The sequence below is a fragment of the Oncorhynchus gorbuscha genome, linkage group LG03 (assembly GCF_021184085.1).
Source record: "Oncorhynchus gorbuscha isolate QuinsamMale2020 ecotype Even-year linkage group LG03, OgorEven_v1.0, whole genome shotgun sequence".
Classification (NCBI taxonomy): domain Eukaryota; kingdom Metazoa; phylum Chordata; class Actinopteri; order Salmoniformes; family Salmonidae; genus Oncorhynchus; species Oncorhynchus gorbuscha.
Window position 1 is genome coordinate 41,449,388 of NC_060175.1, and position 26,861 is coordinate 41,476,248.

General features: G+C 41.7%; 1 protein-coding gene across 2 annotated transcripts in view; it reads left to right on the plus strand.

Moving 5' to 3' along the window:
- Window positions 1-26,861, plus strand: part of LOC124031382 (immunoglobulin superfamily member 21-like) — a 283,359-nt gene that overhangs the window by 189,450 nt on the left and 67,048 nt on the right. For both annotated transcript variants that reach the window (XM_046342539.1, XM_046342541.1), the window contains exon 4: window positions 867-985. In XM_046342539.1, the coding sequence (XP_046198495.1) occupies window positions 867-985 (119 nt within the window). The remainder of the gene's footprint in view (window positions 1-866; window positions 986-26,861) is intronic.

Consider the following 26,861-nt stretch of genomic DNA (forward strand, 5'->3'; position numbering starts at 1 on the left):
AGACTGAATTGTACACCAATTTACAATCATAACATCAATCATATACTGTCCACTGTAATTATCAAATAGTAAAATCTTAATCTAGCAAACACTTAATAAAATACAATGGTAATGTGACTGCCACTGAGGTTCTATCAGTCAGCATCTGCAGCCGTGACCCAATGGGGACTCTTGAAAGTGACTGTGGACATGTTCTCTATATGGGCTGGGGGTGTGAAGGGTGCATGATTGCCCCACACAGGGTTGACTGTTCACCAACAGAATGATCACCTCTTACCCTCCACACTACACACACACACTCAGCACTGCTGAACTCATTAGAGTTCCGGCGCTCTGGGTGCCCTGCCGTTGTTCCAACAGAGGTCTCCACCTGAAACTGCCGGGCAGGAAGGACAATTGTTCCCGTTTTGTGGTAATGAATCACAGGGCCGTGATGCTACTGGTAATGTCTCACTTTGATTATTGCTGTTGACACATTAGTTGGGAACAGAATACAGATTGAGCTTCCAGAGCTTTCAAAAATGGTCGTATCATATCTGCTGGCTGGCTGAATAATTGTTTGGTTTCATTTACTTCTCCACACAAACATGGAGGTTTTACTCCTGAAAAAGAATGAGGTTTTGGTAAAATGATTTATTCCTGAATTCAAACAAATTGAGTGTTCTGAGTATGTCTGCTGTTCACCTCCTTTCAACATCATTCAATAGGGACATTTGGAGGAAAAGCAGGAACACAATAAAGGACATTGTCATGCAATTTGCAAGTGGATTGAATTATCTGAAAATATCCAAACTATTTCCTGTGAAAATGATATATTATGAAAAAATGTCTATGTATTTATTCAAATGTTTGCCTCTTCTCTGCAGGCTCCCGGAGGTACGGATCTCGGACAATGGACCATATGAATGCCACGTGGGCATCTACGACCGAGCGACGAGAGAAAAGGTGGTCTTGGCATCAGGAAACGTCTTTCTCACCGTTATGTGTGAGTCATTTTTACTCTGTAGTCAGCCTGTGACTGTGAATATGCAAAAATGGCTGGCTCTGCTCTACTCTGACATCCTGCAACATTAATCAGTTCTATCTCTCGGGTGTTCTGCTGTCTTTCTAACGGGATTGACTTTCGATAGCTAGAAATGTAAGAAATAACACATTATATAAGATAAATGTAAAGGGGAAATACTTTAAAGCAGCAAAAAAATGACAAGAAATCTACATTGGCACTCCTTGTGAGTGAAGGTAAGAGACAGCCATGATGATAGTGGGACTGCTAGAGGAATGTCTAAGAGATTCAAGAGTAGACAGAGGCAGTGTTTTTGGGAGATTGTACTATATCATGCTGTAACACAATTTCACTCTCCCTTCTTCAATCCCAAGTTCCATACGGCAACCATGACTGGAGCAACAACAATAAAAATACAACAACAAAAAACTGAACCATTCCCCTCTCTAATGCCATCTAATGCTGCCTCTGAGACCACTACTAGACAGGGATTTGAACCAGTCTCGATCTGTATAATTGCAAACCTACCCTATTTTGGAGAATTACTTGTTTCTTTGTTCCCATGTTTCTGTCAGTGACCTGAGGAGCTGCTTCTCTCGCTCCCTCTTTGTAGTAATTGTTGGTGCAACTTTCTCTAATGACAGCTGGCTCACTTCTCTCTGGTGTTTGATGTCCAGCAGCAAGGATTTCTATGTACAGCCTATCGCTAATTACCAACAGTAACATTTCTCGCAAAAACATGAGAGAGAGAAAGACAAGGACATAATTAGTCCATTTGTTCATTTTGTTCCCTCACCATATTGCCTGCCAATGGCTCTTGACATTGGGCTGCAGGTGTACCCAAAGACTAGTTTAGGTTCTCAGAGCTCCTCCGCTGACCTTCACTTTCCCATAATAACATAAAACCATACAATATACAAGAAATACCAAACCAGATGAACTCTTCACAGACTTAAGCGAAAAGAGGTTTATCAATGGGAGAGGATTCACCCAAGTTAACCCCTTAATCATTAAGGGGTGGTGGTCAAGATATAAGAATGATATAGCCAGGGGAAAGTGTGGGAACTCTCTCTCAGCTGGGTGTTAAATCTCCCCTGGTGGAGGAGAAGAAGAATGGCCTCTGGCATTGTGGCTAATTGCCGTCTAAGCTGAAACAGAATTATTCATAACCTATTAGTGTGCCAAGTTCACTGGGAAGTGAGAAAAAAAGGAAAAGGGAGAAAGAAAGAAAATGAGAGAAAAAAGTAAATTAATAGGAAGCAGTTTTTTTAAAGGGCTTCATAAATAAGAATTATAATTTTAATGAATCCCCTGCCAAGAAATTCAATCACTCAGTTTCAGAAGGCCAAACCCCTCGAACTCTTGGTACTTCTGCCACTCTCCTTCACTCAAGGAAAGTTTATGTTCTTTACTTTTATCCTCAACTGTGTAAATTCACAATGGTTTGGTGATGCCTCAAGGCATGGGAGACTTTTGCCTTGAGGATTATTAAGGCAACGCTAGAGTATTATTAAGGCAATGCTATTATAACCAATGGTTATTGACAGTTAACCACTAAAACTATATCTCAAAGGTATGCTCAAGATAACAAAAAACTTGTTCCTCTGATGTCTCTTTTCTCCATTGGAGTAAAATAGTTAACGGGTTAGAGAGTGCTGGAGAAAACATTTGAGTCATCTTATGGTTAAAGCAATGTTGAAAAAACATATACATTTGACAGGGCATGTCCAACCATTATGAAATATCAGAAAATTAACATATAATCTCCTATTCAGCAGTTCATCTGTAGTTTAACATGGCCATGCAGTTACTTCTATATACTTAGATCTTGCAAACTTGTTGTAGGGTGACAATGCATCATATTCATTGCTACAGCTGCTTCCTCTTTGTCCTCTTTACTGGTTGGCTAGTGCTCTGTCACATACAGTATTATGCATAAAGATTTGATTCAGTGCATGTGTTTCACACATCTCTCTACTGAGCCCATAGTTCCAGTGGAAATGTAGCCAGACAGGGAACATTTTAATACCAATACAAGTGATCTTAAAACGATCACCAGTTCAATTTTAGCTCACTTGAGCAAATTATGACATCAATTAAATCCAAGAGCTGGGTTTTGAAATGGAAATCAGAGAACCCTTGGGTACTGTAGATCTTAAACTGTATGACCTCTTCAGTCATTTTGAATTCATTTATTTTGTCCATATCTGAAAAACTAATGAATCATGAGGTATAGAAAAGTCATTTAGTAGACATGTGAAATGAAAGGGAAGTTTCAGATACAGTGATTGGGTTGGTTTTGATGTTTTCACAGTACCGGAGGTTCAGTTACTGACTGCTACTAACCACGAAAGATTAAAGAATTTCATTTTACTAGAGTTCCAGCGACATATCAATCTCCTGTAAATCGCATGCAAAGGTCATAATTCCAGACATTGCTAAATGAAAAAAATCAATAGCTCTTTTCCCAATGGTAGAAATAGAGTCATTATTTGTTATTACCTCTGTGACATTTCAAATATTAGGAGTAGTAATTTATGTCTTAGAGATCAGACTGACCTTGGCTCAGCACGCCAATTCAGCTACTGTTTATCCAGTATGTACATGTGGTTGTCCAGCACCTCAGAGGAACCTTGAGAGCCATATTAAGACAACTGTCTATTGATCTGTTGACCTCCTGTGTTTCAAGTGTCGGTTATAAAACACATCAGCTGAATGAATATCAGGATTAGATTCACCTTCTTGATGAAGAGCATCTCTGCGACACGTGCTGGGTTTAAACGGCATGTCAAGTAATCCCTTGTTGTAACCTTTGCAGGGCACAAATATGGAATTTAGAGGATACCCTTCATGAGGCAGCTGAGTTGGACGTTTACATACACTTAGGTTGGAGTCATTAAAGCTAGTTTACCAACCACTCCATACATTTATTGTATACAAACTATAGTTTTGGCAAGTCAGTTAGGACATCTACTTTGTTTACAGACAGATTATTTCACTTATAATTCACTGTATCACAATTCCAGTGGGACAGATGTTTACATACACTAAGTTGACTGTGCCTTTAAACAGCTTGGAAAATTACAGAAAATGATGTCATGGCTTTAGAAGCTTTCCAAACACCTGAAGGTACCATGTTCATCTGAACAAACAATAGTATGCAAGTATGAACATCATGGGACCACGCAGCCGTCATACCGCTCAGGACAGAGACGCTGTGTCCTAGAGATGAACGTACTTTGGTGCATAAAGTGAAAATCAATCCCAGAACAACAGCAAATGACTTTGTGAAGATGCTGGAGGAAACAGGTACAAAGTATCTATATCCACTGTCAAACGTGTCCTATATCGACATAACCTGAAAGGCCGCTCAGCAAGGAAGAATCCACTGCTCCAAAACTGCCATAAAAAAGCCAGTCTACGGTTTGCAACTGCACATGGGGACAAAGATCGTACTTTTTGGAGAAATGTCCTATGGTTAGATGATACAAAAATAGAACTGTTTGGCCATAATGACCATCATTATGTTTGGAGGAAAAAGGGGGATGCTTGCAAGCCGATGAACACCATACCAACCGTGAATAATGTGGGAGGCAGCATCATGTTGTGGAGGTGATTTTCTGCAGAAAGAACTGTGGCACTTCACATAAAAGATGGCATCATGAGGTAGGAAAATTTTGTGGATATTTTGAAGCAAAATCTCAAGACATCAGTCAGGAAGTTAAAGCTTGGTCGCAAATGGGTCTTGCAAATGGACAGTGACCCCAAGCATACTTCCAAATTTGTGGCGAAATGGCTTATGGACAACAAAGTCAAGGAATGAGTGTCCATCACAAAGCCCTGACCTCAATCCTATGGAAAATGTGTGGGCAGAACTGAAAAAGCGTGTGCGAGCAAGGAGGCCTACAAACCTGACTCATTTACACCAGTTCTGTCAGGGGGCATGGGCCAAAATTCACCCAAATTATTGTGCGAAGCTTGTGGAAGGCTACCCAAAATATTTGACCCAAGTTAAACAATGCTACCATATTTTAATTGATTGTATGTAAACCTGTGAACCACGTTGAATGTGTAGAAATAAAAGCTTAAATAAATCATTCTCTCTACTACTATTCTGACATTTCACATTCTTGAAATAAAGTGTTGATCACAACTGACTGAAGACAAGGAAATATTACTAGGATTAAATGTCAGGAATTGTATTTGGCTAGGGTGTATGCAAACTTCCGACTTCTGTATATACCCATAAACAGTGAGATGAGCTCTAAGGTGTATAGGACTAATTACTCTCATCCTATAAAACTGGGATACCTTCTTTAATTAAGAACTGTAATTAAGCACTGTGTATATTTAGCCACTCGTTTATAAACGGCTTGGATTAATGACCTTCCAGTCATTCCCAAACACAGCAACGCCTGCAGACACAGCAGTAAGGGTTAAAGCTCAGACACGCCAGTAGATTTGTCAAACATTTGCTTGTCGACAGTATTTAGCGCCTCTGAACAGGGAGTCGGCAATCAATCTCTTTTGTGTTCACATAGCATAGACCATGCAAGTCGTCAGCCACTCAGCCTTGTTTAAATACTCCAAACCAGAAGGTGGCAGTAGCATTGTTTGGCAATGCATATCCGTGCATATTGCTTATGGTCTAGATTTGAAGCTATCTACGATAATGTTGCTATTCTGTAGAAAGCCCTTGTTGATGGTCACAGCCAGCCCAAAAACCAGCAACATGGGGTGCCCCAGGACAGAGTTTTGGAAAACCTGCCATAGCATACTTTGCTATGGATGTGGATGGATGTACGGAGATAAGGCCTTCTTTTTCCCTTTTATTTTTGGCTCCCTCAAGTGGGGGTTTGTTCTCACTGATTGGCTCAAAGTCACTGACGAGCATTGCGATTTTCTAAGTATAGTCTGTAGGTTCGTTGCTATCGGGTTGACAAGCAGCAGGTACAGCTTTTGTTCTAGCAAGAGAAGGAACAGCCTCCTACTGTGATAAGTACCTATCGGCAGTATATCGGCAGTGAGATTCTCGGTATGTTTCATGCTTTAGTGGTCAGAGTTTAGGGATAGCGGGGCAGTGGGCTATTGTTGGATGGCTATGGGGCAGCTATTCCCCCTGTGCCCTGGACTTGTTAGGAGATGAGAGAGCACCTCTATCCCATGCCTGACGTAAGGAAGGACTCAAACACAATGGGCTAATCATCATCCGCTCCTGAGAAAGACTCAGTTCATGGCAGATTCATCACATGCATTAGGAAGTGTATGCCACCACACTATGCATTAATGTGCCTAAGGTCACCAGCACACAGTGTCCTTGATTACTGTCTCTCTGATCCACTCCTCTCAAGCCATTTAACTAATCATGTACCAACGTTCCTCTGACTGTTTTGTCTGTATCATATTTTAATGAGTCACACTAATGCACACACAAAAAAATGTAACTTTATTGTATTCACTAGTAAGAATAAGAATAAAAACACATGTACACATACAGTATAAAAAAAATTGGGGACAAGAGCCATAATCGCAATTGGTGGGAATGAAATAGAATAAGTCACATCCACTAGATTCCCAAGAGTTGTAACTGATGAAAAGTAATCCTGGAAAGATCATATTTAATTTGTCTGTAGCAAAGTGACAAAATCTGTTAGTACAGTATCATCAGAAAGATTAGTGGTTTGGTACATCAGGCTTGCTAACTCTATACTATAGTTTAATTTACCCATATATAATTCACTATAATATTGTCTGGTTAAGTACATATGCCTCCTACCTACACAAATTACTCATCATGCAAAATACATTTTACCATACTAATTACCTGTCTCCACCTGCAACTCTGTGAAATTCTATATTTTCTCTATTTACAACATGTACAACAATTATGCACTTTCATCTACAAATTCTCATACTTCCCAAATAGTTTACCGAAACCCTTTAATTGATTCTTCCAGATTAATTCTGAAATCCATCTATATAACACCATAACTGCAATGACCTTTACCCTCCCTGCTGCCGCACCTCAGACAGTACATTCTCTATCAGATACAGAGGTACCGTACTCTGGAATTCTTATCTTCACATTGCCAAAACCTCATCATCAATAACTTCAAGCGAAGACTGGGGGTCAGCCTGATGAACCAAACTACCCAATAATCCCCTCCATGTAGCCTAACTCTCACACACACACACATGCACACACACTTAATCAAAAGTGTTTTTCTTGTTTTTCTTGTCTACTGAGTATATTATGTACAATTAAAATCAATATGATTTCTCTAACTGATTGAACAAACATTTGTACTTATATTTGTGGTGTGGTTTTCATATTTTCGTATTTTTCCAAGTCAACCAGCGGTTTTCCCGTTCTCCTGCTTTTTGGACTTCCAACCTCAATTGCACACTGTTTTTACCAGTTTGTTACCTGTACTGTTTTCTCTTTCACTCATTTTCTTTAATGCGAATAAATCAAACATAAAGTTTAAAGATGTAATAGCGGGTGCAGCAAAATGCTTGTCTTACTAGCTCCTAACAGTGCAGTAAAATGTCAAAGAAGTACACAAAAAATAATCAAAAAACTCAAATAAAAAAATGTCAGAACGAATCGAATGAACAACCCAAATAGCTCTTCATCAGTAATCCAAATGCAATCTGTCCGTATGCAGTGCATTTGGAAAGTATTCAGACCCCTAGACTTTTTCCACATGTTGTTACCTCAGTCTTTTTTTTAAATGAGGAAAAGGTCAAGGGGTCTGAATACTTTCCGAAGGCACTGTATACACCACAAATATATATTAAATAGTGTTGATCGGTGTATACAGTGCCTTCGGAAAGTATTCAGACCCCTTGATGTTTTCTGCATTTTGTGGCATTATAATAGGTTGGCTTGGAGCTCTAATTGAAAATAAAGACTGAAATGTAATCAAAATGTATTGAATTATTAAACATCTATCTATCAAGGCACAAGGCGAGACCCAGATGCAGACACAGGAGGCAGATGGTTGGAGTCTTACAATGTTTATCAAGAGAATGGCCGTGGACAGGCAAAAAGGTCAAAACCAGATCAGAGTCCAGGAGGTACAGAGTGGCAAACAGGCTCTTGGTCAAGGCAGGCAGAATGGTCAGGCAGGCTGGTACAAAATAAAGAAACAGGCAGGGGTCAAAACCGGGAGAACTAGAAAAAGGAGAATGCAAAAAGCAGGAGACTGGGAAAACCGCTGGTTGACTTGGAAAAATACAAGACGAACTGGCATAGAGTGACAGGAAATGTAGGGATAAATACACTGGGGAAAACAAGCGACCCCTGGAGGGGGTGGAGACAATAACGAGGACAGGTGAAACAGATCAGGGTGTGACACTCTCTGAGCTAAACTCTGGGGTGATAATTGAGGGGAAAATAAACAACCCATTGACTTCCTCAAGGATTTCCTCTCCAACATCGAACAGTATGCACATCACATAATAAAAATACTAAACCTATTTAATTTTTCCTATTTTTAATGTGTTTTGCTTCCTGAAGTTTGGAGACATAAAACCATGTTGGTTATCTGTTGATTTGAAGCCTCAAAATCACATATGTCAGAGTCAAGGCCCGCAGGCCACATCCGGCCCGCGAGAAGGTTTTTTACGGCCCCTGGGATGATCTTGATTTATTATTAGAACCGGCCCGCAGACCGCAGCAAGCCGGCAGCCCGCAGATCTTTTACACGCACCAATACTACATTTCCCACAATGCAACGGTGACGCACCGAGCAGTAGGCTGCTTCATTTCAATATTTATTGGCACAGCAGTTGTCAGCATCACAGTAAAATTAACTTTCAGATACCCATCAAAAATGGCAAAACGGAAGGTGGACACTGAGAACCGGGGGTTTCAAACAAGGTGGGAGTCGGAGTATTTGTTCACGGAGGTAGCTGGAAAACCTGTGTGTCTTCTGTGTGGAGAAAGTGTGGCGGTACTGAAAGAGTATAATCTGAGACGACATTATGAAACGAAACACGCGGACAACAACAAGAATATGGACATGGAACAAAGGCTACAAAAGGCAGAGGAATTAAAACGAGGCCTCAAATCTCGACAGGCTCTGTTCAAAAAAGTCAAATCACAAGGCCAGGCTGCTGTCAAGGCCAGTTTTATTTTGGCAGAAGAGATCGCTAAATCAGCCCGGCCATTTACGGAGGGGATTTCATCAAAAACTGCATGATTAAAGTTTGTGACGAAGTTTGCCCAGAAAAAAGGCAACTCTTTTTAAATGTGAGTCTGAGCAGAAACACCATTGCCGAGAGAGTAGACCAGTTGTCCATCAATCTAAAAGAGCAGCTTGTGAAAAAGGGAAAAGATTTCATTGCATATTCCTTGGCTGTGGATGAGAGCACCGACATTTCTGACATTGCCCAGTTGTCAATTTTCATCCGCGGAGTGGACTCCAGCCTAAGCGTGACAGAGGAGTTTTTGGCTTTACGTCCTATGCATGGCACAACTACGGGGCATGATTTGTATGAAGAGGTGTCAAGATGTGTAAATGAGATGGAGCTGCCTTGGGAAAAACTCGTGGGTTTGACAACCGACGGAGCACCTGCGATGTGTGGACACAGGAGCGGACTGGTGGCAAAGATACGGGAAAAGATGCAAGAGGAAAACGCGACAGGTGAGCTGACAGCTTATCATTGTATCATACACCAGGAAGCGTTGTGCGGTAAAGCCTTGAAAATGGAGCATGTAATGAGCATCATCACGCGCACAGTTAACTTTATCAGAGCCAAAGGTTTGAATCACCGCCAGTTCAAGGCATTTCTGACGGAGTTAGAAACGGAGCATGGTGATTTGCCTTATCACACAGAGGTGCGATGGCTAAGCCAGGGAAAGGTGCTTCAAAGATGTTTCGAGCTTCGTGAGGAGATTTGTCTGTTCTTGGACAGCAAAGGGAAAGACACAACACAACTCCGAGACGAAATGTTTCTGTGTGAAATGGCTTTTCTGTGTGACATTACGAGTCATCTGAATGCAATGAACTTGCAGCTGCAGGGTCGGGATCGTGTCATCTCTGATATGTACAGTACAGTGAAGGCATTTAAAACCAAACTGACTCTGTGGGAGACGCAGATGCGGAAAGAAAATTTGAGCCACTTTCCCAGCTGCCAGACCATGAAAGAGAAGCTCTCTACCAGTGCGTTCCCGAGCGCACAGTTGGCTGATAAAATAGGTATGCTTGCCGCTGACTTTCGACGCCGATTTGCTGACTTTGAAGCACAAAAAGCAGGTTGGAACTGCTCGGTAACCCATTTGCTGTTGACGTGGAAAGCTCACCACCAAACCTCCAAATGGAGTTGATTGACCTCCAATGCAATGATGCACTGAGGGCAAAATATGCGGCAGTGGGTGCTGCGGAGTTCGCCCGTTTCCTCCCCGACACAATGCCCCAGCTGCGCATCCAGGCTGCTCAAACGTTGTCTATGTTTGGCAGCACATACCTGTGTGAACAACTGTTTTCTTTGATGAACTTGAACAAAACATCACACAGAAGTCGACTTACTGCTGAACACCTCCACTCAATTCTGAGGATTTCCTCAGCTCAGAGCCTTACCCCGAACATTGATGAACTTGTGGAAAAGATGGGACACCACCAAGTATCACCCTCAACCTCAAACAAGTGAACATTACTGTGCAATCACATATTTAGAGTTTTTACTCAGTTCAAGTTTAAAAGTTAAAGTTTAATATTTGTTTTCACTGCATGTTACTTCTCCTTAAACAAAGTGTTGTTTTTGATTAATAGATTTTTGCACTTTATTTTATTGTATTTCAATCCAATTATATTTTAAAATATTTCAGTTGAGTGGATGATAGAAAATTGCTATTATTGTTTTTTTCTTTGAAGTAAATTTAGCCCACTTTTGCTAAAATAGAAAATATAGGCTACTGATGGTGCCTTGAATACCGGTTTCTTTCATTTAATGTTCATGTTATGGGGATTTTTATATAAAGGAAATTTGTCTTTTGTGTCTGTTGAAAATTAAAGATTACTGACAGAGCCATAAGAAAATATTGCTTTATTTATCTGATCATATTGGAATATATTTGTTAGGTTTTCAGTAGGTTCAATTAGGTTCACTAGACTATATGCGTCATTTAAAAAATTTTCAATGAACATTCGAACAGTCCGGCCCTCGGCTTGTAGCTAAATTTTTTATTTGGCCCTCCGTCCATTTGACTTTGACACCCCTGCTCAAAATGTTTAAGTGAATTTGTTAAAGTATTTTTTTTAAACCTTTATCTGAAAAAGTGTCGACTGATTTGTGAGTTTTTGGCCAATTAATTCCGAATGGGACAGTAATTACCCACGAGAACAAATCTGAAATTGTTTGTATTGTCAAGGAGCACTGTCACGTTCTGACCTTTATTTCCTGTGTTTTGTATTTAGTTAGTATGGTCAGGGCGTGAGTTGGGTGGGCAGTCTATGTTTGTTTTTCTAGGTTTTGGGTATTTCTATGTTTCGGCCTAGTATGGTTCTCAATCAGAGGCAGGTGTCATTAGTTGTCTCTGATTGAGAATCATACTTAGGTAGCCTGGGTTTCACTGTGTGTTTGGTGGGTGATTGTTCCTGTGTCTGTGATTGCACCAGATAGGACTGTTTTGAGTTTTCACATTTCTTGTTTTTTGTAGTCAGTTGTTCATGTGTGCCTTAACGTATTAAAAAGAACCATGGACACTTACCACGCCGCATATTGGTCCTCTGATCCGTTTCGTTTCGCCTCTCCTCTTCGGAAGAAGAGGAGGAAATTCATTACAAGCACTTACATACACATTCATATTTGTACAAGTGCCTTTGGACTTGATTCCTAAACTAGCCGTGAATAGTTTTGAAGGGTATACTTACATAATGTTTTGCTATCCCTGGTTAGATGTCCTTGTAGTTTTTACTTCCTTACATGTACATTTTAGTAATTTAGCTGACACTCTTATCCAGAGCGACTTACAGTTAGGTGAAATTGTACATTGACTCAAGATTTTACTCCTCAGGTCTTACTTTCTATGTTGATGATTTGCAGACCTGTGCTGTTGTTGCAGTTGGTAACCAACCTGACTTTCTATCCATAGGACTGACGTCTCTTTCTTCTCTTCAGTATGTGTTGGTATGTCTGTCGGTGTATGAGAAACGGGCAAGGGCATCGGCTCTTCATCTGCTTTCTATTCCTCATGCTTTGTCTTGTATGTTGCATGGCCCAGTTTATTGAAAACAAAAAGAAAGATACACTGACCTAACATACTGTATTTGTCTATCAAAGTTTGTCTAGTTGTTAAATAACATTGCTGTTGAACCACTGAATGATGTTTACAATACGGGCAGATGAGCTACCACTTACTACCATGTGCTGCAATGCTCAGTGGTGCTCATTGACACTGGTTAGAATGCCCCCAAGAGCAAAATCCTGGTATTTTCAGCTCCTTCCTTTACTGAAATCAGCTTGTTTATTGCTGGTCAATGGTTGATAACGTGGTGTGTATATTGTTTTCTTCTCGGTATAGATCAAAGTGTGATGTTCCGTGGGGCGGCAGGTAGCCTAGTGGTTAGTGTTGGACTAGTAACCAAAAGGTTACAAGATTGAATCCCTGAGCTGACAAGGTAAAAATCTGTCGTTCTGCCCCTGAAAAAAGGCACATAGCCCACTGTTCTTAGGCCATCATTGAAAATAAGAATTAGTTCTTAACTGACTTGCCTATTAAAACATGTATTTAAAAAATGGTGTAAACCAAAATGTGATGTTCCACGTGTTGTTGCAGTTTGATAGTGAACCCTTCTGCGTTCGATTTACAGCTACATGTCTATGTTTGAATAGAATACATTTAAATAGTTCTGCATCAAGGTTGTAAGCAGCTTTCCCGTTCTTTAATATTACAGTGATATTTGTTGTTGTTGATGGGTTTGTGCTGATGTCAGGACTGTATAGGAAGTCTTGACACATTGCCATTGTGAATAATATGCATTGAAACCAATGTCAATCTCTTTTAACTAGTAAGCAGTAGCATTGACAATCATATGAAAACAAAGAAAATAGAGTACATGTCTCTACATAGTAATTGATGAACCCAACCGCTCAATCCAGCACCTGTCTCTGAAGGTGTTTGTGTACTTCTCCGTACTAAGTGTACTTATCTACAGACAAGGGATCCTGCAGGCACATAAGTGGTTCACTTGACTTTTCAGTGCCCTGAGTAGGACCTGCTGTGTGTTCTCCCCCATGCAGGGCTATTGTTTAACAGCATGCATTTAGATTGGGCAGCCCTGTGGAAAAAACATTATTATTTTCACAGCATGAGCCCAACGACTCTTTATTAAAGGCTGTAGGATGCGTGTTAATCTCAGATAATCTCTCTAACCTCCCTTGTAATAGAGTTGATTTATATGTTTATGAGTCGTCATTATGAGTGTGCACTCTGAATCACAATATCAACATGACCCTTATTAATTATTCACACTTGGGTGATAACTGGTGATAATCATATTCATGCAGACATAGAGCCACTCTTGACAAAAAGTAACTTTCAGCAAAGTTTTAAGAGGAATACAGTTAAAAACCTCTGAAAGTATTCATCTTCAAATAGTTCCCAAACTCCTTTAAAAAAAAATACAAAAATGTTTTGCTTAAAACATAACCTTGTGATGTCTTTTATGATGCAGCTCTTTTCTGTTTTCCTGAGTAGCATTCCACCCTTCATCCTGCTGTCTGTATCTGATGTGTGTCTGATATTGTGTACAGTCCTCTCCTGACGTCTCATCAGTGTGAGGTTTGGGTTTCATTCCTGGTGTAGAAGTGTGTCTATCTCGCTCCCCTCCCAGGATGTCTCTATCACTGCCTCGACTCTGCTCCCAGCACCCTACCAACTCCCGCTCCCCGCCAAGGTCCCCTCTGTTGAGCAGGGGGGCGACAGAAGAGATACAGCTCCTCCACAGAGATACGCTGATTGTACCCGAAGATGAGAAAATATATATATTTTTTCATATTACCCTTTCCCTCTGTGTGACAAGCTATTTTATTGGAAGCCTGAATATCACTGTGCATAATAACTTTCCCTTTCCTTTAAACTACCTCCTCTTAAAATAGTCCCTGACTTTATAAGTTCAACAAAAGTTTACTGTGTCAGAAATTTTTTTAATCTACAATTGAAATAAAACCAACCATGTGATATTATTGGCATAACCATGGAGTGTTGTAGCTTTCAATTGGAGGTCTTTACATAAAGCCAAGCTCTCTGGCACAGCCAGCACAACTATACAATAGTAGGGGTATAGTTGATGGCATAGCTGTTACCAACTAGTGAGGTTCAAATCCTAGTCCTTTTCAAACATCCTGAGCTTACACTGTACATGACACTTGGTATGGCCAAACTTTAACAGGCCATAGTCTGAGAGGGACATGTGGCAGACATTTTGGAGCATTGCTGAGCATCCCTTGACAGTGGTCTTGGATATTCCACACTCATCTCTGGCGGCTGCACAAAAGGCAGCAGGACAGGCGATACATTTGTGGAGATGGAAGAAATACAGGTTTAGGAGCTCCTGAAAGCAGCCTTTGGGCATGCATCTAATGGATTTCATTCCACTATGCCCATTTTTCTAAACTTGAATACAAATTAGATGAGGGGAGCGAAAAGGGAGACATCAGAAAGGGAAATTCAGCCTGAATTTGGGACCTTACTTTTCAACTGCAGAATCCATCACGTTAGACCATGAGGGTGGGAGGGTATTTTAATTGACTAAATGGAAAAGCAATGTACAAGATGTCTGGAATGTAACTACGAGGCTGCACTGGAGTGAGAGATGTGTAACGACTCCTCATGGGAGAACAACACTACTGGCTTTTATCTATTACATATTCATGTAGTTTATGTGTGGCCTCTCACTGTAACTTGAGCAAACTCTGTCACAAATGGTGAGCTCCTCAGGCAATGTCAATGACACGGCGCAACTATTTTTGTGTACTTATGAAGTACCATTACTGTTATTGAATTATTAATGTACTCTATGGCACATTCCAACCATAAGAGCATGAGGTAGTGGTTGGAAAGAGTTGTGTCTGTATGCCACATATCCATGCATGACCAACTATTGAATAACAGAGGGATGCTAATGTAATCTGCAATACTCTCGCATTACTTGTGCTGAACACACTAAAATCCTGTCACGCCTGCTCCCGCTCCCTCTCCCTGGCGGTCAAGGGCGCCAGGCTGCCCATAATCATGCGCACCTGTCACCATCATTATGCGCATCAGCGCAATATTGGACTCAGGAGATGGTATAGAATACAGTATATTCACATGCAATGAGTAATGTAGGGTATGTAAACATTATATAGAGTGGCATTGTTACGTATAAAGTGACTAGTGATAAATTTATTACATTCAATTATTTATTATTAAAGTGGCTTGAGATTTGTGAGAATGCAAGAATGTACACCGACAACAACTCAGCGTTCAACACCATAGTGCCCATGAAGCTCTTCACTAAGCTAAAAACTCTGGGACTAAACACCTCCATCTGCAACTGGTTTCTGGACTTCCTGACGGGCCGCCCCCAGGTGGTAAGAATAAGCAACAACATGTCTGCCAAGCGGATCCTTAACACTGGGGCCCCTCAAGGGTGTGTACTTAGTCTCCTCCTGTATTCCCTGTTCACCCACGACAGTGTGGCCAAGCACAACTCCAACACTGTCATTAAGTTTGCTGATGACACAACAGTGGTAGGCCTGATCACTGACAACTATGAGACAGCCTATAGGGAGGAGGTCAGAGAACTGGCAGTTTTGTGCCAGGACAACAACCTCTCCCTCAATGTGAGCAAGACAAATGAGCTGATAGTGGACTACAGGAAAACGCAGGCTGAACAGGCCCCCATTAACATCGATGGGGCTGCACTGGAGCGGGTCGAGAGTTTAAAGTTCCTTGGTGTCCACGTCACCAACGGACTATCATGGTCCAAACATACCAAGACAGTCGTGAAGAAGGCACAACAAAACCTTTTCCCCCTCAGGAGACTAAAAAGATTTGGCATGGGCCCCCAGATTCTCAAAAGGTTCTACTGCTGCACCATTGAGAGCATCCTGACCGGTTGCATCACCGCCTGGTATGGGAACTGCTCGGCATTTGACTGTAAGGTGCTACAGTGGGCTATGCTAACGGTCCAGTACATCACCGGGGCCAAGCTTTCTGCCATCCAGGACCTATAATATAGGTGGTGTCAGAGGAAAGACCATAACATTGTCAGAGACTCCAGAATAGGCTGTTTTCATTGACACCCCCCCCCCCTGTACACTGCAGCAACTCGCTGTTTGTTTTTTACCTATGCATAGTCACTTTGCTCCCACCTACATGTACAGATTACCTCAACTAGCCTGTACCCCAGCACACTGACTCGGTACAGGTGCCCCCTATATATAGCCGCATTATTGTTATTCTTATTGTGTTACTTTTTATTATTTATTTTTATTTTAGCCTACTTGGTACATCTTTTCTTGTTCCTGAACTGCACTGTTGGTTAAGGGCTTGTAAGTAAGCATTTCACGGTAAAGTCTACACTTGTTGTATTTGGCGCATGTGGCAAATAAAGTTTCATTTGATTTGACGCCTCAGCCGGGTCGTCAGGCTCCCATGCCTCAGCCGGCTCGTCAGGCTCCCACGCCTCAGCCGGGACGTCAGGCTCCCACGCCTCAGCCGGCTCGTCAGGCTCCCACGCCTCAGCCGGCTCGTCCGGCTCCCACGTCTCGAGCCGGCCCGTCAGGCTCGCCCAGGTGGGACGCCGGTTGGTGCCTTAGGGGGGGTAATGTCACGGCTGCTCCCGCTCCCCTCTCCTTGGCCCTCGAGGGCGCCAGACTGCCCATAATTACACACACCTGGACTCCTTCACTTTGTTGATTAGCCCTTCTATAGCTGCCTGTTCCTCAGTTTGTTCCCTGTGTCATCATTATTGTCGTTATGTTTCCTCTGTTCTGACACTGTCCTTGTTTGTTTTTTTGTCAGTTATTTATTAAATGTTCACTCCCTTTACTTGCTTCTCGTCTCCCAGCGTCTGTTCTTAAAAATCCCTAAGTCGGAAAATCCAAATATTTTATTATACCATATTGTAGTCAATTGATGTAGTTGTATTATACATTTAATTTCTGTTTCTTTTGAGACTTGAAATACCTCCATTGTAATGTTGACACCCAAAATGGTATGAGGTGCATAAATGAAGGTATCTTTCTACTGAGCCAAGGTACCTCCGAAATCATATTAGGGCATAATGGAAACGAGGTGCAGAAATATCTGCAGCCTCAAATGGTGTCAAAGTCAATATGTTTGTCAGATTGCCCCTGAACAGAGTAGCCCGGCTCCATAAATGATACCTTGTTCCATATAATGAAGACTCTTTCACTTGGCACTTGCTGTTGGCTGTGACTTTGCCCGAGAGCATATTCTCACTTGTTCTAACCTATTGTGACTGAATGACTGTCGAATAGAAATGGGCTCACAACCTGACTTACAATTATAGCCAGACTATTCCTGTTAGGACGTGAGAGGTTGTCTCTGCCCTGGCTTTATGCTCTACTGATCTGAAGAGAAATACATGGAGAGATGTATAATGGTGGTGTTTTTCTTCTTTCTCCAAACAGAATATAATGAAGTTAACTGACCCTGGTGAAGGTCAATGAAATCAAGGAGAGGTGAAGATTACCATCTATCATGTCTTTAATGCATAATTACATTCAAACCAGAGTAGCTAATATTATGCATTTTGCCTTTAAAGTTTTAGATGACAATTCAAAAAGCGAATTTCTTTTCCCTACTGAATTCTCCTCATATTTCCATGATTTATTGTCATTATCTTTTGACAGGTAATTACCTAGCAGATTTATATCTAGTAGCTTGATTTCACAGAAACTTATGAGAATCATCCATCCATTATTAATGATATGACTGCAGCCCCACTGTAACGGCCGTCGTCGCTGGAATAAGTGAGGACCAATGCGCAGCGTGGTACGTGTTCACCCTTTTAATAAAGTAAACTGAACACTGAATAACAAAACAACAAAGAAACAACCGGAACAGTTCTGTCTGGTGTAGACACACAAAGACTGAAAACAACCACCCACAAAACACAATCGAAAACAGGCTAACTAAATATGGTTCTCAATCAGGGAAACGATTGACAGCTGCCTCTGATTGAGAACCATACCAGGCCAAATACAGAAATAGAAAATCATAGAAAAACGAACATAGACAACCCACCCAACTCACGCCCTGACCATACTAAAACAAAAGACAAAACAAAGGAACTAAGGTCAGAATGTGACAGTACCCCCCCAAAGTTTGGACTCCGGCCGCAAAACCTCAACCTATAGGGGAGGGTCTGGGTGGGTGTCTGTCCGCGGTGGCGGCTCTGGTGCGGGACGTGGACCCCACCATAGTCCTTCTCCGCCTCTCTAACCACCTCCGTGGCCTCTTTAACGCGGCCCCCTTCGCCGCCGACCTCGGACTGGAGACCCGAATGGACTGGAGATTCCGGCAGCACCGGACGGACGGGAGTTTCCAGCAGCACCGGAGTGAAGGGCGATTCTGGCAACTCCTGGCTGACTGACGGTCCTGGCAGCTCAGGACAGACTGGCGACCCTAACTAACATAGACAACTCACGCCCTGACCATACTAAAACAAAAGACAAAACAAAGGAACTAAGGTCAGAACGTGACACCCATTATCAGTTGACAGATGACACAATGGTAATGTGTCAGCCAGGCATTAGTGTCATTCATTAAGAGGTATTATATGGACATATCAAGATTCGTAATCCACACTGTTGTCCTTCAACACAACATGTTACATCAGCATGCAAGGATTTTCACTGTGGTGGGTGAATGTCCTTGGATTCAATGACCAGCAGTGTGAAGTTCACCATCAACCTTGTGTGACAGTGTGTTAGTGTTGGTTGACCTTAGAGGCTGGGCTGAACCTTCAGAGAATGAACTTGACTACATCAGTGACCAAACATATGAGTGAAAGTGGCTCATTGTCTAAAGAATGTAGAACACAAATTACCTTTCTTCTGAAGCTCTCCTCTGATGACTTTACTCATGTCAACTTATAATTTCCATGTTCCATTTGTAATATGAGAAGAGGATAATAATTATTCCTTTGATATATTTTCCCTATTGAAACGTACAAGTGAAGAGGATTGTGTGAGACAGTCTGGCCCTGTAGTTACACTGCTTCGAGGAGTAGCGTCTAAGAGTGACAAATGACTATGTTTAGCGGACACACAACCCCCCCCCTCTCCACTCTACAGCCCCCATGGTAAATCAGAGCAATCTGGTCATCCTAATTATTGCATGTTGTATCAGAGACAGGCAGGGGATTGAAGCCAGCCTTTAATCACAGTCACAGACAGACATACAGGAGAGTTCAGGGAGCGCTCTGCTGATGATCAACATAAGGTTCATACGGAGACATTTCTATGCACATTCATGACCTTCTGATCAAAGACAGTGTGTTCAGTAGGCATGTACTCTATACTGTAAATGTACATTCAGTCTCAACCTATTGTCACTAGGAAGTATTTAGCCTAAATCTATACTTTGAAAGTGACAGTTTAAAGTCATATGGTTTTCCATGTCCTTTTGGTTTGTTCTGTCCTCATACTGCTATACTAGGTAGGTTGTCTGCTTTAGGAGTAAGGGGTGGAAACATCAATGTGTGTGTCTGACAAGCTTAGATACCAAACTCCAATGTGAGTTTTTTAAGAGAGAATATTTAGCACCAACTGGGGTTGGGGTGTGGATATAAAGTGGTAATCTCACAGAGAATACATTAATGTGCTGCTGTCCCCTGTTCCTGATATTACACTGATACTTTATTATTGAAATGATGTCAGTACTGCCTACAAGAAAAAGACATGCTGGGGCTCATAATATAAGCCCAGAGTCATGTAATTAAGCTTTTGCTCTGGCTCAGAATACATCAAAGAACCCTTATCATGCTTCACACACACACACACACACACACACACACACACACACACACACACACACACACACACACACACACACACACACACACACACACACACACACACACACACACACACACACACACACACACACACACACACACACACACACACACACACACACACACACACACACACACACACACACACACACACACACACACACACACACACACACACACACACACACACACACACACACACACACACACACACACACACACACAGACAGACAGACAGACAGGCAGACAGACAGACAGGCAGACAGACAGACAGACAGACAGACAGACAGACAGACAGACAGACAGACAGACAGACAGACAGACAGACAGACAGACAGACAGACAGACAGACAGACAGACAGACAGACAGACAGACAGACAGACAGACAGACAGACAGACAGAGACACACACAGACAGACACACACACACACAGACAGACAGACACACACAGGCACACACATACACATGCGCACAGACCACAGAGGAATGCACTTCAGTGAGATATTCCTGTTATTTTCATTCACAGCACATTTCTACCTGCTCAACATATAATTACTTTTCCTCTCCATTGCTCTTTTACTATTATAGCATTGCCAATACTACCATAGCCACTGGGTTTATGACAATAAAAGGCTCACTTGGGAGATGAAATTCTGAAGTATTTGAGTAATGAAAGGCACCCTTGAAACCAAGTATCTCATGTCCAGAGGAAAACGTTACAGATTCAATTTAGGATGTTTGGCAATCTGCTGAGAGTGAAATATCTCAGGTGGAAAATTGAATTTTTTTGTTTTTCAGATTGAGGAGGGGTTGATGATGACAAATTCCCAGTGCTGCAGACTTATATACAGTTATCCCAACGGAATGCCCTATTTTTGCAACTAAATTGACACTACAAATATATAGTGGATACAGAGGTTGACAAATGTATTTAAATATTCCTACAAACTCCCTTAATTTGTTTTCTTTCATTAATTCCCCTGTGTCTCCTTCTTCTAAAACATATCAGCAACAAAGATACTCTGGGATAATTCTTAATTGTTCTTTCCTTGTTTTAGGCTCTGCTAAGAGGTCCAGCTTGTCAGTTATAGGCTTAAATGAACAGAGCTGTTCTCAGTCCCCAACACAATCTGCTATTTACGATATAAGAGACAATCCCAACACCTCTACATCATCCATGTGAAATTCTCTGGATGCAGATGGAAAATATCCCCATGAAGAATTCATGAATGGATTTCCTTGCTTATGAATTAATTCCCAGTCCGATATTATGTCGTAACCACCATCCCTCCCAAAAATAGACCTAGGCAACATTTCCCTTTGCTTAACACAGGAAATGTGCAGATCTAGCAAGAAATAGAGCTTTTCAGGGTGGAAGGGTATTTTGTCAAAGCAGAACATGTACCTATTCAGGAAGTAAGAATAATACGTTGGATGGAGAAAAAATATACAAAATAACTACCATTATTAGCGTGACTACTGTATTTCCATATCCTGATGACGACATTTACGTTAACATCTAGGCTGACCAGTTGTGTTATGCAAGAGGGGGAGTGCAGGATATAAAGTGAACAGTTGATTTGCAGGCAGATCGGCACACTCTGGGTCGAACTACATCAGTGGATTCTCAAGTGTAAATATTTTATATGCCATTTATTTCAACAGCCTCTGAAGTTGTTTCACAGAGCTCTTTGGTTATTGTGGGCAACCAGTGAGAGGTAATATTGGCAGAGTTTCCAATCAGTGCTACCAACACCACCTAGGGTGACTTCACCATTTTAAATGCTTTAACACACACACACACACACACACACACACACACACACACACACACACACACACACACACACACACACACACACACACACACACACACACACACACACACACACACACACACACACACACACACACACACACACACACACACACACACACACACACACACACACACACAGCGGTTAGAGCATTGGGCCAGGAACCAAAAGGTTGTTAGTTCGAATCGCCAAGCCTACCAGGTAAAAAATCTGTCGATCTGCCCTTGAGCAAGGCTCTAATTTGCTTTGCTAGTGCTGATTGGAAAATGTTCCGCCAATAATGTCGACGAGCTGACCACCATCCTTAGTAAGGCAATGCATCGTTGTCCCCACAGTGAAGGTTTGTTGCTTCCCCAGTCAAAAGCCCTGGATTAACACCGAGCTTGTAGCAAAGCTAAATGACAGGGCTACCACACACAGGGTATCACAGACAACCCTGAAGCTACGGCTGGGGACAGGAACTAGTACAAGAAGTCCCACTATGTCCTCCACAGAGTCATCAAACGAGCAATAGGACATTATAGGAATAAAGTGTAATCATATTACACAGGCTCTGCCTAGAGAGGAACACCAGTCCTCTTCTGAGAAGAAGACCAAGCAAATGTTCATAAATGACCAGCGCAAATAATAATAAGGCAGAACAGTCTTCCACCTCAGGGGGTTGAAAAGGGTTGGCATTGTCCCTCAAATCCTTAAAGAGTTCTACAGCTGCACCATTGAGAGCATCTTGACTGGCTGCATCACTGCTTGGTATGGCAACAACAACCCCCTCAATCGCATTGACCTACAGAGGGTGGTGCAGACAGCCCAGTACATCACTGGGGACGAGCTTCCTCCTATCTAGGACCTCTATATCCCGGAAAATCTTTAAAGACTCCAGTCACCCAAACCATAGATTGTTCTCTTTGCTTTCACATGGCAAGCGGTACCGGTGCATCAAGTCAGACACCAATAGGCTCCTGAACAGCTTCTGTCCCTGAGCCACACGACTCCTTGACATACACAATCAGAAATGGGAAAATAGACAGTGCCATTTTGCCATAATCATTTAATTAATTATTGGTTTACAGAGGTAAAACAAAGTTTGTGTTCCATGATACCACTGAGGCAGATACACAGACATCCACTCAAAATGTGCTATTGCTCCTTTCTAATGTTACCTGCTGCCTACTTCCTTCACTACACTACCAAAGGAATTCTTTAAAGAGGTTCTGGGGGTACAGAATTTCTAGTTTTGAAAAGAACTCTTGGGTGCATTGTCATCCATCTGTCTTTGTTATGAGTTCATGGCTGTTCCCCATCAAACCCCCAGGCGTTGTCAGTTTGAAATATGAATTCCTCTGCCTGTCTGTCCTCGAAAGCTGAGTATACTACTTGCCGACAGTTGGGGAGCTAGTGGCCGTCTAGCTGAGGGAATTTGATGTAAACTCTTTCAAAGACTTCTTTAGGGATTGCTCAAAAGATGGTCAAGGACCAACGGTGGAGAATTGAATGATAGATACTCCACCTCATCGTCTGACTGTCTTTGGCCTCATATAATTTTATGGCCCCCTGTATTATAAATTAGGTGTCATAAAGAAAGCATCTGAACCAGGCCTTACAACCACACTGATCAACTAATTTGTCTTGGGGACCGTGGGCACCAGGGAGCCCTAAAGGAGCCGGCAGGCCTGGACCCTGTAAATAACCAAGCTGCCGAAGTGAAGGGGACTGGGCCAGATGTAAAAGGGGGCCAAGTCAGAGCAGATTGCATAGCTTCCCCCAACCCTCCCCTTTCTCTCCATCCGAAAAGGAAAAAATACTTTATGGATGAAGGTGCCAGTCGAGGCATTACTGATACTGTGCCATGTATTGGGTGCCCATCTGCCACTCTCTGCTTTTCACAAAAAAATCCTTCCCTTTTGTCCCTTCTGAACCAGGCCTTATTCACAGAGCTCTAATTCCACAGCTGGTTTTTACCCTCAGAGAGCTGCAGGCACAGGAGAGTGGAGTGACAATAAAGCTGTACACATCGTATGGGAACAGAGGGCGAAAACAGATAATCTCACAATTGAGTTTAAATGTGCAAATCGCTCCCTAGTAAAAGAAAGCCATCCTTTGTAAATGTGTGTGCTCTTATTTGATTGGAAACGTTGAGAGGTTTTGCTCTGAAAGACTAAGAATTATCAGTCCAAGGTGGCATATTTAAGAAACAATGGATTAAAAAAAGAGGTCAATAGAGCTTTCTTTATCTGACAGAGACATATCCACCGCGATACATCCAAACACTGCAGACAGCAGGTAGGACTGGGCTTTTGGTATTTTCGGTTAAATAAAAGCATCAGCTACTCTTCCTGGGGTCCACATGAAATTAGTCAAGGACTAAAAAAATACATACTGTATATTGTGAAACTTCACACAAAGCCTACATATCAGTACATACACACAATATCTAGGTCAAATACATGGTACAGTGCAAATTACAATACAAGATATATAAAATGGCTGTGTCTCTTCAAAATACCCTTTGTGCCGTAAAGTGTTCTTTCATCAGTTTTGTAAACTGGTTTTATTGCTAGATTGAGTTACCTGGGGTGGCAGAGAGTCATGTAGTCATGGCTCCATTTAATATTGTGTGTTTCCCAGCCTCTGTTCTGGACCTGGGGATAGTGAAGAGACCTCTGGTTGCATGTCTTGTGTTGTACCGATGAGTGTCCGAACTGTGTGCCAACTGCTTGAACAGACAGTTTGGTACCTTCAATAGATCAATAGCTTGCACAAAGACCAATAGTGATGTAGTCATAATCTCCTAAACTTTGAGCCAGGAGAGACTAAAATGCATGTGACTGACACTTTCCCTCTGTGTATATCTAATTGCGATACATGCTGCTTTGTTCTGGACCAACTGCAATTTACATACAGTTGAAGTCAGAAGTTAACATATACCTTAGGCAGTTTTTCACAATTCCTGACATTTAATTCTAGTAGAAATGCCCTGCCTTAGGTCAGTTAGGATCAACACTTTATTTTAAGAATGTAAAATGTCAGAATAATAGTAGAGAGAATAATTTATTTCAGCTTTTATTTCTTATTTCTTATTTCATTCCCAGTGGGTCAGAAGTTTACATACACACATTTTTTTGTAGCATTGCCTTTAAATTGTTTAACTTGGGTCAAACGTTTCGGGTAGCCTTCCACAAGCTTCCCACAATAAGTTTGGTGAATTTTGGCCCATTTCTCCTGACAGAGCTGGTGTAACTGAGTCAGGTTTGTAGGCCTCCTTTCTCGCGCACGCTTCTTCAGTTCTGCCCACACATTTTCTATAGGATTGAGGTCAGGGCTTTGTGACGGCCACCCCAATATCTTGACTTTGTTGTCCTTAAGCCATTTTTCCACAATGTTGGAAGTATGCTTGTCGTCACTGTCCATTTGGAAGACCCATTTGACACCAACCTTTAACTTTCTGAATGATGTCTTAAGATTGTTGCTTCAATATATCCACATAATTTTCCTCCCTCATGATGCCATCTATTTAATAAAGTGCCTCAGTCCCTCCTGCAGCAAAGCACCCCCACAACATGAGGCTGCCACCACGGTTGGGATGGTTTTCTTCAGCTTGCAAGCCTCCCCCGTTTTCCTCCAAACATAACGATGGTCATTATGGCCAAACAGTTCTATTTTTGTTACATCAGACCAGAGGACATTTCTCCAAAATGTACAATCTTTGTCCTCACGTGCAGTTTCAAACCATAGTTTCTCTTTTTGATGGCGGTTTTGGAGCAGTGGCTTCTTCCTTGCTGAGCGGCCTTTCAGGTTATGTCGATATAGGACTCATTTTACTGTGGATATAGATACCTTTGTACCTGTTTCCTCCAGCATCTTCACAGGGTCCTTTGCTGTTGTTCTGGAATTGATTTGCACTTTTCACACCAAAGTACGTGCATCTCTAGGAGACAGAACGTGTCTCCTTCCTGAGCGGTATTAAGGTTGGGTGGGCCTATGGTGTATATACTTGCGTAATATTGTTTGTACAGATGAACGTGGTACCTTCAGGTGTTTGGAAATTGCTCCCAAGGATGAACCAGACTTGTGGAGGTCTACAATTCTTTTGCTGAGGTCTTGGCTGATTTATTTTAATTTTCCCATGATGTCAAGCAAAGAGGCACTGAGTTTGAAGGTAAGCCTTGAAATACATCCACAGGTACACCTCCAATTGACTCAAGTTATGTCAATTAGCCTGTCAGAGGCTTCTAAAGCCATGACATCATTTTCTGGAATTATCCAAGCTGTTTAGAGGCACAGTCAACTTAGTGAATGTAAACTTTTGACCCACTGGAATTATGATCATGTGAATTATAAGTGAAATAATCTGTCTGTTGTTGGATAACGTGTTAACGGTACAGGTTTACCACCCCGCCCCCCCCCCCCCCCGCTCAACTGAAACAGTGGCGCACAGAATGCAAAAATATTCTTAGGAATATTTAACCTCCACACATTAACAAGTCCAATAGCTCAAATGAAAGATAAACACCTCGTTCATCTACCCAGCGTGTCAGATTTCTAAAATGTTTTACGGCGAAAACATGGCACATATTTATATCAAACCACCACAAAGACACAGACGATATGTAGCCATTTTGTCGAACAAAAGATGCAATCACAAACGCAGGATTAAAAGAAAAATAATTCACTAACCTTTTGAAAATCTTCATCAGATGACAGTAATAGGACATGTTACGCAGTACATTTGTTATTTTCAATAACATGCAATTTATATCCATAAATCTCCGTTTACATTGACGCCATGTTCAGAAAATGCTAAAATATGTCCGGAGAAATTATAGATAGCTCCACCAGATAATGCCAGATAACAGAAATACACATCATAAACTTTGACTAAATATACATGTTCTACATATAGTTAGAAAGATACACGGCTTCTTAATGCATTCATTTTGTCACATTTCTTTTTAACGTTACAGAAATCGTTCACTATTCAATAATCTGAGACGGCGCTCAGA